General features: G+C 31.0%; 1 protein-coding gene across 6 annotated transcripts in view; it reads left to right on the forward strand.

Moving 5' to 3' along the window:
- Positions 1–12197, forward strand: part of COP1 (COP1 E3 ubiquitin ligase) — a 177817-nt gene that overhangs the window by 55554 nt on the left and 110066 nt on the right. For all 6 annotated transcript variants that reach the window (XM_081299560.1, XM_081299558.1, XM_081299561.1 and 3 more), the window contains 2 exons: positions 309–368; positions 1723–1799. In XM_081299560.1, coding sequence (XP_081155686.1) covers positions 309–368; positions 1723–1799 — 137 coding nt within the window. The remainder of the gene's footprint in view (positions 1–308; positions 369–1722; positions 1800–12197) is intronic.

Consider the following 12197-nt stretch of genomic DNA (forward strand, 5'->3'; position numbering starts at 1 on the left):
TTCTTACTGGTGTTGTACATTATATGCTATTTAAGTTTTATTTATATTTTGCATCTGGGATGATGGGGTGAAAAGGGTTAAAGAAATACAACGTAGTGTTTTCTTAAAGACTAACTCTCCATTTGCATTTTAACATTGAAACTTACAGCTGTGAGTTTTATTTGTTTTTGATAATTCTTCATTCTTCCAATTTGCTATTAATTTCCAGTTTTCTAGAAATCATTTGCCAAATGTACAGTTAATTTGTGAATATAGTAATGCCAGTGTGGTTTGGTTTAGGCCTTTTTTTCTTTTTCTTTAATCTGCAGCAACTGGAACAGATCCAGAAGGAACTAAGTGTTTTGGAAGAGGATATTAAAAGAGTGGAAGTAAGATATCAAGAATTTTTCAGATCTCTAGAAATTTTTCAGTTTTATGAAATGATCACTTTTCCTTTGTATTGCCATATTAAATTTATGGGACTGGTCTTAATTATAAAGAAAGTAACAAATATTACTTATTATTACATATCTATTATCTGCAGTTCCAGTATTCTGGAAACTTTTTAAATAAACATAGTTTACTTATAGAATCCGTTGGAAGATTCTTGTAAAGTTTATAGGCTGCCATGATGTAAAGTTATTGCTTTTGCTGTGTTTAAATTTAGTATGTTTTTAAAATTATTCACATAATTCTTTTGCTGATGTATAGATCATATTAAAGGATATGGATTCAATGTTTAGTAGATATTTAGTATCTCATGTGACATTCTCAATTTGCTATATTTATGGTACTTGTTTGGATGTGTACTTGACCTAAGCCTGAATTAGCCAAAAATAATTCTACCTGATTATGCATTTTAGTGGTGACTTCAAATATGCTGTTTTTCATTAATCAAATGTAGCACATAAAAAAGGAGGCTAGTTGTCAAAATGATTCTGAGACATAATTTATGTGATAATCATTGATCAAGAGGCCTTTTTCTGGCTTAATGATCAAAAATTAGAATTTAATGCATTGTTAAACACAGCTAATATTTTAATCAAGAAGTGTGTTAACTTTTCTTACTTTTGTAGAAATATTTTAAAGTAGAGAATTGCACAACCTGGGTTTTTTTGTACTTTAAAGCCTTGAAACTTGCCATCATATTTATCCTAGTATGAATCACTAGGTCATCACCTGGATGGATGATTAGCTGTTTCACTGTTCTCATAGTGTGCTGCATGTTTTCTTTCAAATATGTACTTTTGCTTTGTCCATCTTGGCTTTATTATGGATGAACAATGTTATTAGAAAATTTATAGCTCTTTAATAATATGTACTACAGAAAAGATTGGCCTTTCATTTTCAGATTATTTTTACTTTGGTATTCTGTGGAGAGGAATTGTTGGGAAATACGAATGTTGAGACAAAAAGAGACTGATGAAAACCCAGGATTAAAAAGGAATATGTCAGGCTGGAGCTGTAGCTTAGTGGTAGACCGCTTGCCTAGCAGCATGAGGCACTGGGTTCAATCCTCAGCACCACATAAATGTAAACAAATAAAATAAAGACAAAAAAATATAATAGCATTTTTTTTAATTGATACATTATAATTTTACATCATAGTGGGATTTGTTGTTGTATATTTGTACATGAATGCAATATAACAATATAATTTGGTTCCCAGTAGCCTATTTTTTTTTTTATTTATACATTTTCTGGCTGGAGTATCTGCTTTAATTCAAATAATTGTACTTTCAGGAAATGAGTGGCTTATATTCTCCTGTCAGTGAAGATAGCACAGTGCCTCAATTTGAAGCTCCTTCTCCATCACACAGGTACAAAGTGCACATGTGATATTAGTCTTGGGATAGTTTTAAATGCAATGAGCTAAATCCCTAAGAAATTACTTTTGATCAGGATCTAGAAGTGAGACTTGGACGGTCCATCTTTTCTCTTAATGCTTTGGATTTTCATTTTAGGAATAATCAGTGACTAGAATATTATAATATTTTGAGTTTACAATTGTATTAAGTTTTGGTGAATTTCTTAAAATAATGTTTTATATGTTTTGAAATATGAAATGGTAGTATTGGGGGGAAATGTGTTAAGAACCTTGAAGTTTTTTCCTAACATTGAATGTTTTGGGGTGATCACTTTCCCTAGATTCAAAATAAGGGCAGTAGATAGATATGTTAGTTTGTGTCTCCCTAGTATTTTCTTATAACTTCCTGTTATTTCCTTATAACTTCCTGTTATTTAATTTAATTAAGTCTTCATTTCTGTATATTCTGGTAGAGTAGGAATTATATTTGTTTTGTCATGACTGTCTCTCTGGATTTTAGAATGATACTTAGCTTAATTTAGTTGTTTATAAAATAAAATGCATGAATATGATTTCTTCTAGTTCTAAAATTCTATTTGATGAAAAATATACTACTAAATTTTGAATTTTTGTGCTTGAAGTTTTCAAACAAGAGCAATTTTACATGAAGTAAGTCACTTGATTTATTATTTTATTAGTCCATTAGGATAATAATGGTCCAATGGAAACTTTCCAAAAAAAATTGTTTTGGGGTAACATTTGGATTATCAGGAAATCTAAATGCTAGTACAGTGAATTACATTAATGTTCAAAACATTTATCAGTTCAGGAATACTATTTTGAGTTTGGTGCAGTATGTGGTGAAAGAGGTGCAGGGATATTTTAATTTAGGAGCATTCTTGAAAGTTTTATATTTTCCCCTAGTATGGAGAATCCTTAGGAGTTTTAGCTGATTTCATGGTCACCATAACTGTGTAATTAATTCAGCTGATTTTCCACCAGATTTAATTTTTTTTTAAACATTCTGAAAGACTAGGCCTGTAGGAATACTGCTATCTTTCAGTGTGCCGTTCACTTTCTGATACATGGGAGCTTTGATAAATGTATATTTTATGAGTATACAGTGAAGCAAAACTTGTTGTGTCACAAAACAGTGTTATATATCTTTGTTTATTTTTGTCTGTTGTGTTCAGGCCTTTGCTACTCAATCTGTTATTTGCTACTAATTGTTGAATTTTATGGACATATGACAAGAGTATATTCACTGAATTGCTCTATTTATGGAATATCTCAAATGGGTTAAACACTGTTTTAGATGTTGAATCTAGCTAACAAAAGCCCTATTCTTTGGACATTTTGGGATATGCATATAGTGGGAGGTTTAGGGAGACACTAAACAAGCACATATGTAACCTGGTAGTGGTACATACAATGTTACCTTAGAAGAAATGGTAGACTTGTTGGGGGTTTGCAAGTGGATTTTCTTTCAGTTTGGTAGATGGACTTACCTTAGGACATGACATTTAAGCCAGTACATGCAAGAAAGTGTAAGTATGATGGAAAGTCATTGGATAGTGTTGTGCAGGGTCTGGTTTAGATTTTTAAAATGTTTATTTGATTTCGTGTGTGAAAGATAGAGGAAAACATTATCTGTATTCTTCCCAACTCTGGGCCATTGGAAATAGGGAATAAAGTTAGGAAGCACTGCAAAAGTCCAGAAGAAGGTAAATGATAGTTTGGATTAGGATTTTATTAGTGTAGGAGATAAGAGTAGTTAGTTAGTTGAATTATAAGATAAAGTAGCAGATATTGTAAAAGATATAAAATTTTATAAGGTCTATGAAATATTGAGAGAATTACTAAGGTTATTTGAAAAATTGTTGTCAAATGAAATTTAGGCTTAGTTATATTGGTTTACAGTTAAAGAAGACAATATTTTCTTTAAAAGAGTGTTTTGATATTTAAGCAGTTGATTCAAATATCACTCAGTGATTGAGATAGGTACTTGAGAATATGAAGTCACCCTTAAATACTCTTGTGTATACGACCCTTAAGATAAGAGAGGAACTCATTGCTGTCAAAAATGTTAGACTAATTTCTTCATTTTTAAGAAACAGCATTCAGTTGCAATTATATTAACCCTTTTTCTTTCATACATATAAGAATTATTACTTAAATAACTAGATAGCTTATGTATATATTCCTCTCTAAAAAAATTTTTTTAGCAGAATTACTTTTAAAAGCCCTTTTCTAGATTTATATTTCTATAATGAGGACCTTTTTATGTCAGGTCATTGACTCCCTTAGATAGATTCTGGGTTTAAACTATGTATGTAAATGAAATGAAAAACAAAAACCAAATAGTGGAAACCTTTGCCTGCCCTAATTTGAGTAGCCTAATTGTCATATCCTGTCTTTTGCTCTTCCTGATGCTGTTAGATATCTGTATCACATGGAGTCTAGCAATGGTCTTTTCACCTGTCCTCTAACACATTATTGCCAGAAATAGGAACTTGTTTGCCTGCTTGAAATCTTTCAGTCGTTATTTATTATATACGTTGTTTGAGATTTTTTTTATATACACCTACGTGTATACTTTATATAATCATTTGATCTCTATCTTACAATTTTTTTTTGTACTTTAAAATTGAGTGTAGCTGAGTACAGTGGTGCACACCAATGATCTCAGCTACTTGGGAGGCTGAGGCAGGAGAATTGTAAGTTTGAGGTCAGCTTGGTCAATTTTGCAAGACTCTGCTGCAAAAATGTAAAGGACCTGTAGTTCAGAGGTAGAGAGCCCTTGGGTTTAATCCCTAGTAACATAAGGGAAAAAAACAAAAAAAGTCAGTTGAATACAACTCTCAAAGCACGATGTCAAGGTAAGCCAGGCATGATGGCACAGGACTGTAATCCCAGCATTTTAGGGAGTCTGAGACAGGAGAACTCAAATTCAAGCCAGCCTCAGCAACTAAATGAGACTCTGTGTTAAAATAAAAAATAAAAGGGCTAGGAATATAGCTCAGTGCCCCTGGGTTCAACCCCAGTACCAAAAAAGAAAGGGTGAAAAAGCCGTGGGTATTTTTGCTGATACTGCGTATTTCTTTTGCCAAGAAACCTCTCCTGGATTAATTTAATGGATTCATATACTGAGTAGTTTCTCCCTCATTAAGGTCTTCTCCTCTTCCTCCAAGTATCCAACCAAGAGTGAAATCTTCTCTATTCTTTTTATAGGTCCATCTAAAAAATGAGAGAAGGCGTAAGGGGAGCAGGGGATAAAATTAACCACTTAAAAAAATCCTGCTTTTTTGTTCTGTTTCTGTAGTAATGTGTTAGTTTATGTATATTTTCCATGCTTTATGGTACTCTTGTGAATATTGTATTTTTCTTATACTTGTACATTTTTATGTGAACCTTTATACATAACAGAGATTTAAAATGTTTTTGAACAAATATATACTTAAAATGTCACTTAATTTTTATAGTTTATGACATTTTGATTGAAACATGACCTGTAGTATACTTAATAAATAAACTAATTACTTTTATCTTATTTAAAAAAAACTGTCAGCTAAGCTTCGTTGGGGAGGAGAGAGGGTGAGTTTATAACTATTTCCTTGATAAAACCATTTGAATTGGTTTTAACCATCCTTGCCAAATTTTCCATATTTGAATTGATTCAAACCAAAAAGATTTTTCCTCGCAGGGCCTTTAAAATCTGCTTTAGATTTTGATGAATGATCTTCATGATTATATAAAGTACAGTTAACATTTTATTGATAACTATTGTTAAGTTGCATGTGGTCATATAATGAGTAATTTAGAGACCAGTAGGCAGATCTCGAAATTTACCTGTTGCAAAGTGGAATTGGTCCCTTTATTGGAGAGAGTGATTACAAGCATACATGTCCTCTCCTTTCTTCTAGGGGATTAATATTCCAGCACTTAAAAACTTTTTAGCTCATTTAAATAATATAGTGAAACTTTCTGACATATTTTATTTCTGGCAAATATGAGGACAATGTAAATTTTAATTAAAACATTTTTCCCTCAGTTTTTAATAGATGTAAATGGTGTGGGCTCTATCTGGATTAACAAAAATGGATTTCAGACCCTATATTTAGTTTATAGGTGTAAATGAATAGGAAGCAAAGCTAAGTAGCTTATTACTAAACCTGTGAAGCCAGAAGCATAATATAAACCTGACCTTGGTTCTTGTATTAGCTGTAAGTATGGTGGAATGAGAAACATTCACGTATATTTCCTTAGAACTTAAATCCTATTCAAAGTCATTACCCCAGTATTTTTGCTTGTAAATTTCTGTGTTCTTCACATCAATGTGATTTCTGTTTTAGGAAAAATTGTTTGGTAAATGCTTTAATCTTTGTCTTTGACCTAAACAAATACTTCAGAATTGTCCATTATTAGTCTGTTCCCTATGTTTTTGGAACTTCAGAGAACTTGGTTTGAAGATAATGTGTTAGTTGAATTTTTTAAATCTGGTTCAGCTGGATTTGCTTTAGTATAATCCATACAGTCACTGGAGGTAATTTTTATCCTGTTTCCATAAGATAAAATAGTAAGTAAATGCAATATAAATACAAGTAGTAAAGATTTTCTGATCCTTAATCTCTCATTTTAAAAATGATTTTACTGATAGAAATTTGCTATTGATTTAATTCTTTGGAAGCGGGGGAAGACATACATCAGTCAAAGTTCTAAATTGCTTTGTAAAGGTTTCTGTGGGAGAGAAAGAGATTTATAAATAAAATATAAGTGAGACTTTTATGTAATTTAATTTTATTAATTGTTCTGTCAAACATTTTGATACTTTTTACTAGTGTTTCTATTATTTTGGCAAAGGCCCAAATGAAACAAATTATAGGGATAACACAAGGGAAAAGCAAAGAGTCACTTTATGTATGCTAGGAATATTTAACAAATATTAAAACCGTATATGTAGAAGAATAACCAAAATTCTTGTGAATTTATATGTTTTGTAATTTCAGTAAATTAATGTCATTCAAGAAGCTGAATAATTGCATAATGGCTTCTGGACTAGGTGGAAGAATGCCCCCTTTTTAGCTTACCCACGTGGCTGTGTTCAGTTATACTTTCCTCCAGACATTAGAAGACAGTATGTCTGTGAATGCGGGAACTTGGGGATGGCTGTTTGGTACACTGGATGAAAAGTGAGCCATCTTTTCTTTTGTACATGTTGGATCTTCTATTGGATTATATCACCCATGATCAATAGTGGTATTTACAACTCCTTTTTCACATGTAATGCTTATATGAACTTGGTGCTTTTTGGCAATTATTACTGGTTTAACTGCTTTATTTCACTGGGAAAGATAATTTTTTAAAAACATAGAATCTGAAATGTTTTTATGATAAAATCTAACTCTAAATTCTTATAAATTTGTCACTTTATTAATTGTGCATTTTAAGTAGATTTTACTCTATAACCATAAATGTATTTTTATATAACCTTTATTTTCCTTACCTAAGAAAGGAAGATTGTAACAATACCAGAAATTTTCTGTATGTGAGCTGGTATTTTTTTTCCAAATCTCCAAGGTTAGAGTTAGATGATTACATATTTTAAGACACCTCAGCTACACTTGCCTGGGGGACTTTTGAACATCAGTTGTGTTTTGCAGTATTTTAATGAAGTGTACCTGTGATGTTTGAGTAGTCCATGTTTTGAGTAGTACAACCAGTTGATTGTTGCATTTTGTATTACTCTGTCTTACTATGACTTTATACCTTGCTGAGGAGTTAAACTTAATGTAAGTTAAGCTTAAATGCAATGCATTTTAAATAAACTATAACAAAACAAAACAAAAATACAAAGAGAAGAAACTTTCCAGATAATGATAGGAGGGTATTCTTTGCATATCTGTAATTTCTTAGTAAAATTTCTAGGTCATAGAAATACAACAAGCTATATAAACCTTGAAACGGTATAATTTTCTTTATTTAGAATATTTGAAGAACTTATTTACAGTCAGGCAGCCAGTATTTGGGGCGTATCAAGTATATATAAACACTGTTAGATTCCAATATGTAGTTTGAATATGGAAGACCCTACTCTACTCCATGATTACACACATAGTCTTAGGATTGAAAATAAGGTATGATGGTTAATAGAATATTCTGTTTTAAATGTGGTATAATGTGGACTTTTAAAAGTATGAGCATTTAAATTCCATCAAAATGCATTTAATTCTATTGATTTACAGGCATTTCAGGATTTTGATAACAGCCCTTTGGGTTCTTGTTGTAAACTGTAATTGTCACTGCTTGAGGAAGATAGTAATAGTTCATTTAAATTTTGGAAAATGGGGTCCTAAAGAGTCCAAATTCCAGTGTCTTTTAGTGTCAAGGAAGACCTTTGTTTGAAATGCAGATTTTTTTAACCTTATTACCAAATATTAATTGAGATGGATCCTACAGATTCAAATACAGGCCTGGGGGTGTGGGTATAGATAATACTTCAGAAAATATGGAAAAATTGTTTTAGTTGATTCTGAATATGCCTGTATTGCTGACATGTTTTAAGTCTCTAAATCACATGCTTATTTTCCTTTTTATAAAACCTCACATAATCAACAATAAAGTTTTATAAATCTCTTCAGTATGTTTTATAATTTTTAAAGGATGGGATAAAGATTTCTATTTTTTTCTGTGTTAATTTACACATTCCTTCATAATGTCTTTAAAATAACTCAAATTTCGGGAGGTTAGTCTCTTCAAGGCAACCAAATTCTATGTATTTACAATTGTTTCCTGTAGGATTCAACTCACTCCTATACTGTGATTAGATCTTGTTCTTTGACTTCTGGCCTTTTCAGGTTAGAGTCATAAGAAACTCTCAGGCCTTTGATTATTATATCTTGATCCTGAGATGTTAGGAATGGGAACGGCTAGGGAAACCAAAACTATACACAGTGAAATTGGTTTAGATATAAAGACAACTGTATACAAACATAAAATTTCACCTGCTGTCACCATTTTCCATTTCTGCAATTTACTGTCTCTTCCCTACCCAGTTCCCACCATATTTTCCCCATTCTTCTGATCCCCCAACCTTTGAATCTTTTCTTATTGTTTTGGAATACTTTCTCTAACTTCTTTACTTTTAATACCTTTTTCTGAGGTTATTTCAGATAATGGACTTTTTTTTATAATTCTAAAAGCTGTAGCAACTGTATCACCTGCTAATTAAAAATTTCTCTGGGAATTGCAAATAAATTATAACCTATTCCAACTCATTGGGAGGTAATGATAGTATATAAATTAGTCAAATACAGCATTTTTGTAACAAACTTTTCACTAATTTCTTTGGAGGTAGATGAATCTGGTGAGCCTTATTTTTGCTTTTGAACTTATATGAAGCAAAATTGTTTACTTAAAAAGGCAGTAAAGCAATAAACTCAGAGCAATTTTATCTTTCAGAAAATTACCATCTATTTGCCTTTTATATTTTTGAGTACTAAATTTCTCCCTAAGGAGAATTTCTTACAAGAAAATTTTAAAATAGTTGCCCTTTTGTTTTTCATTGTAACTGCAAGATGATTGTAGAATAACAAACATTTTGAAAGGCAGTACAGATATTAACTTTCATAGTTCCCTTATGCATTAGGTAACTGCAACTCTTCCTAACCATGAATTAATTAAAAGAGGACAGGAGATTACTAGAGAAAATTCTTTGCTGCAGTTCCAAAACATCTTGCATCAAAATCAGAAATCTTTACTAGAAATACTGTTCTAGAAAAGAACTCTATTGAAAAAGTTGCAACAGTTGGAGTAATATTGTAGCTGTCTATTTTGTACTGTTCTATAATTTACATGCATTGTTTCATATAATATTCATAACAAATTCTGTGTGATAAGTTTTATTATTTTTAATTTTATACATTGGAAGACTCAAAAGAGATGAATTAATTTGATATAACTGACTTTCTAATTCAGGCATCCTTTCTTAAAGCTTCTAAAGCCTTGGTGAATGAGTGGATTGTGGAAGTCATTCCAGAGTTGAGAAGAAGACAAATAATAGAAATTCCCATTTGAATTGTTAAGAAGGAAGACAAAGGTTACCCTGGCAATTTTAGTATAAGGATTCTGGAATTAAATAAAATATACATGAAGTTTGGGTTTGAATTTTATTTCCACAAGTTCTTGCCAGTTTGACCTTCATAAAGTTTGTTAATTTCTGTGAACTTCAGTTTAGAAAGGATAGTAGTACTTGAGTTGATTGATAAATTGTGCTAATATATTTGAAGAAATGAGAATAATGTCTGGCACATAGCAAAAACTGAAGGGCTGCTGCTGCTATTATTGTTAACAGTTGATAGATTAGTCACAATGATTTTGGGTGATTTGTTTGACTTTGTGTTAATTGTTAAAGGGTATGTGGAATAAAGAAGGAGGAAATGAACATGAATGCTCATTTTTCATATCTGTGGAGGTATCTACAAAATTGAGTCTACACTAATTTTAGTTATTAGTAAATGAGACTCACCACTAATTTGAATCTAGTTCAATAATTTAAATGAAGAGTGTTGGAACAGAACAGAACTTTTCTGTAGTCCCATATGGTTTATTAAGTATAGAAGTTTATTTTTTCTTAGATTTATAGTAAAAAACAAATTCCAAGTCTTAATTTCTTTTATATACTTGGCATTTTTTGGTTTATTTAATGCCATTATTAACTTAAAAATCCCATATTTATAATGTTAATGTTCAGCCTCAATATACTTTATTTTGCTTATCAATTTTAAAAATCATCTTTATGATTTAATTAGCTAATGTGGTGTATACTGAAAGTTTCGGTCTGAATTCACCAAACCTATTGTTTTTATGAAGAGCGAATCACTACTTTTTCTTAGATACCACTTCATTATAGGAACACTTTATATGTGAAATTGACTTAACAATTTGTCTTCTAATTATGAAGTATAGTTTTGCTTTTGGAATAAATAATTATATAAATGCCAGTAGGTGAGTGACATCTAGTTACTACATAACTGTGAGTTGAGTTGTTTTTTTTTTTTTTTTTTTTAATCTGAGGTTAACAGCTGCAATGTTTTCATTTATGCTTTTAGAGAAACTTCTCATACTCCCAAATGAGAATATTATCTTATTTTCTTACTTTATTATATCTTAATATGTTTACCTTATTTTATTTTCCTCATCAATTTTAGTTAATATACTGACAGTGTTTTTTACCTTACCACTTTTGGTGCCCTCACTACATTTTTATAGCTTTTATAACCTTATTGATATTTACTTGAAACAGTTAATGATTCTCTTTCATATTAATAGGTTGCTGCTTTTCATTTTTCTGAAATATTACCATGAAATGGGTGGTCTAATGTAGGATTTTCCCACTCTTCAATTAGAGAATATAAAGTACCTGGGAATATGGCATAGTTGCTCATACTTTGATGATGTATTTAATATTTAAGACCTATATTTTCAATATCCCCAAAATATATTTGAAATGTGTTATTTCCCTGTATGACTGATGTATCAGTAACATTGCTGAGGCATGCAGTCAAAGAATTCTCACAAAGCCATATAAAAAAAAATTGTAGCTAACAGCTGTTCTTTTGGCCTCTAAATATGTACCTATGTAATCGATGTTACACAAATCCTAGGGAACTGGGCTTCATTTGAAAAAGGAAAAGAGATTTCTTAGTACTTGCTTTTTCTCATGTGTTTCCCTAATAGGCCCTCTATGAGTTAGACCAAAAATAACATTTGATTTTGGCATATGAGTGCATAATTCTACAGGCAACATTCATTTGGCTATATTCTTCCCCTTCCTCCTCCTCCTCCTTTTTGTCTTCTTCCTCCTCCTCAATCTTCTTCTGCTTCCTCCTCTTCCTCTTTTTTTTTTTGAAAAATTTTAAACAGACACAACACTTTTTTATGCCTTTATTTTATTTATTCATTTTTATGTGGTGCTAAGGATCAAACCCAGTGCCTCACACAATGCTATGCAAGTGCTCTACCACTGAGCCACAACCCCAGCCCTGTCTCTTCCTCTTTTTCCTCCTCTCCCTTTTTTTCCCCTTCTTTCTTGAAAAGAAATTCAATACAACTGTGCATAAATTCTTGATAGTGTAAAGGCTTTTTCTTGGATAGTTGAATTTTACTCTAGGAATAGTTAAGAACACAATTAATTAAGACCTATATAATAACATACGCTGCTTGACTACTGTGAAGACTGTTTTATATGATTTATCATATTTTTGGAATGGTGAGGTTTTATGTTTTTGTTAATATAAGCTAAAGTTCATCAAATATTTACCATATTTTAGCATTGTTCTGAGAAATCTACATACATAATCTCATTTAAATATTGTAAATTTTTGACATATATTTGTCATTTAATCAGTAAAAT

Source organism: Spermophilus citellus, assembly GCF_964194105.1.
Source record: "Spermophilus citellus genome assembly, chromosome: 6".
Taxonomy (NCBI): Eukaryota; Metazoa; Chordata; class Mammalia; order Rodentia; family Sciuridae; genus Spermophilus; species Spermophilus citellus.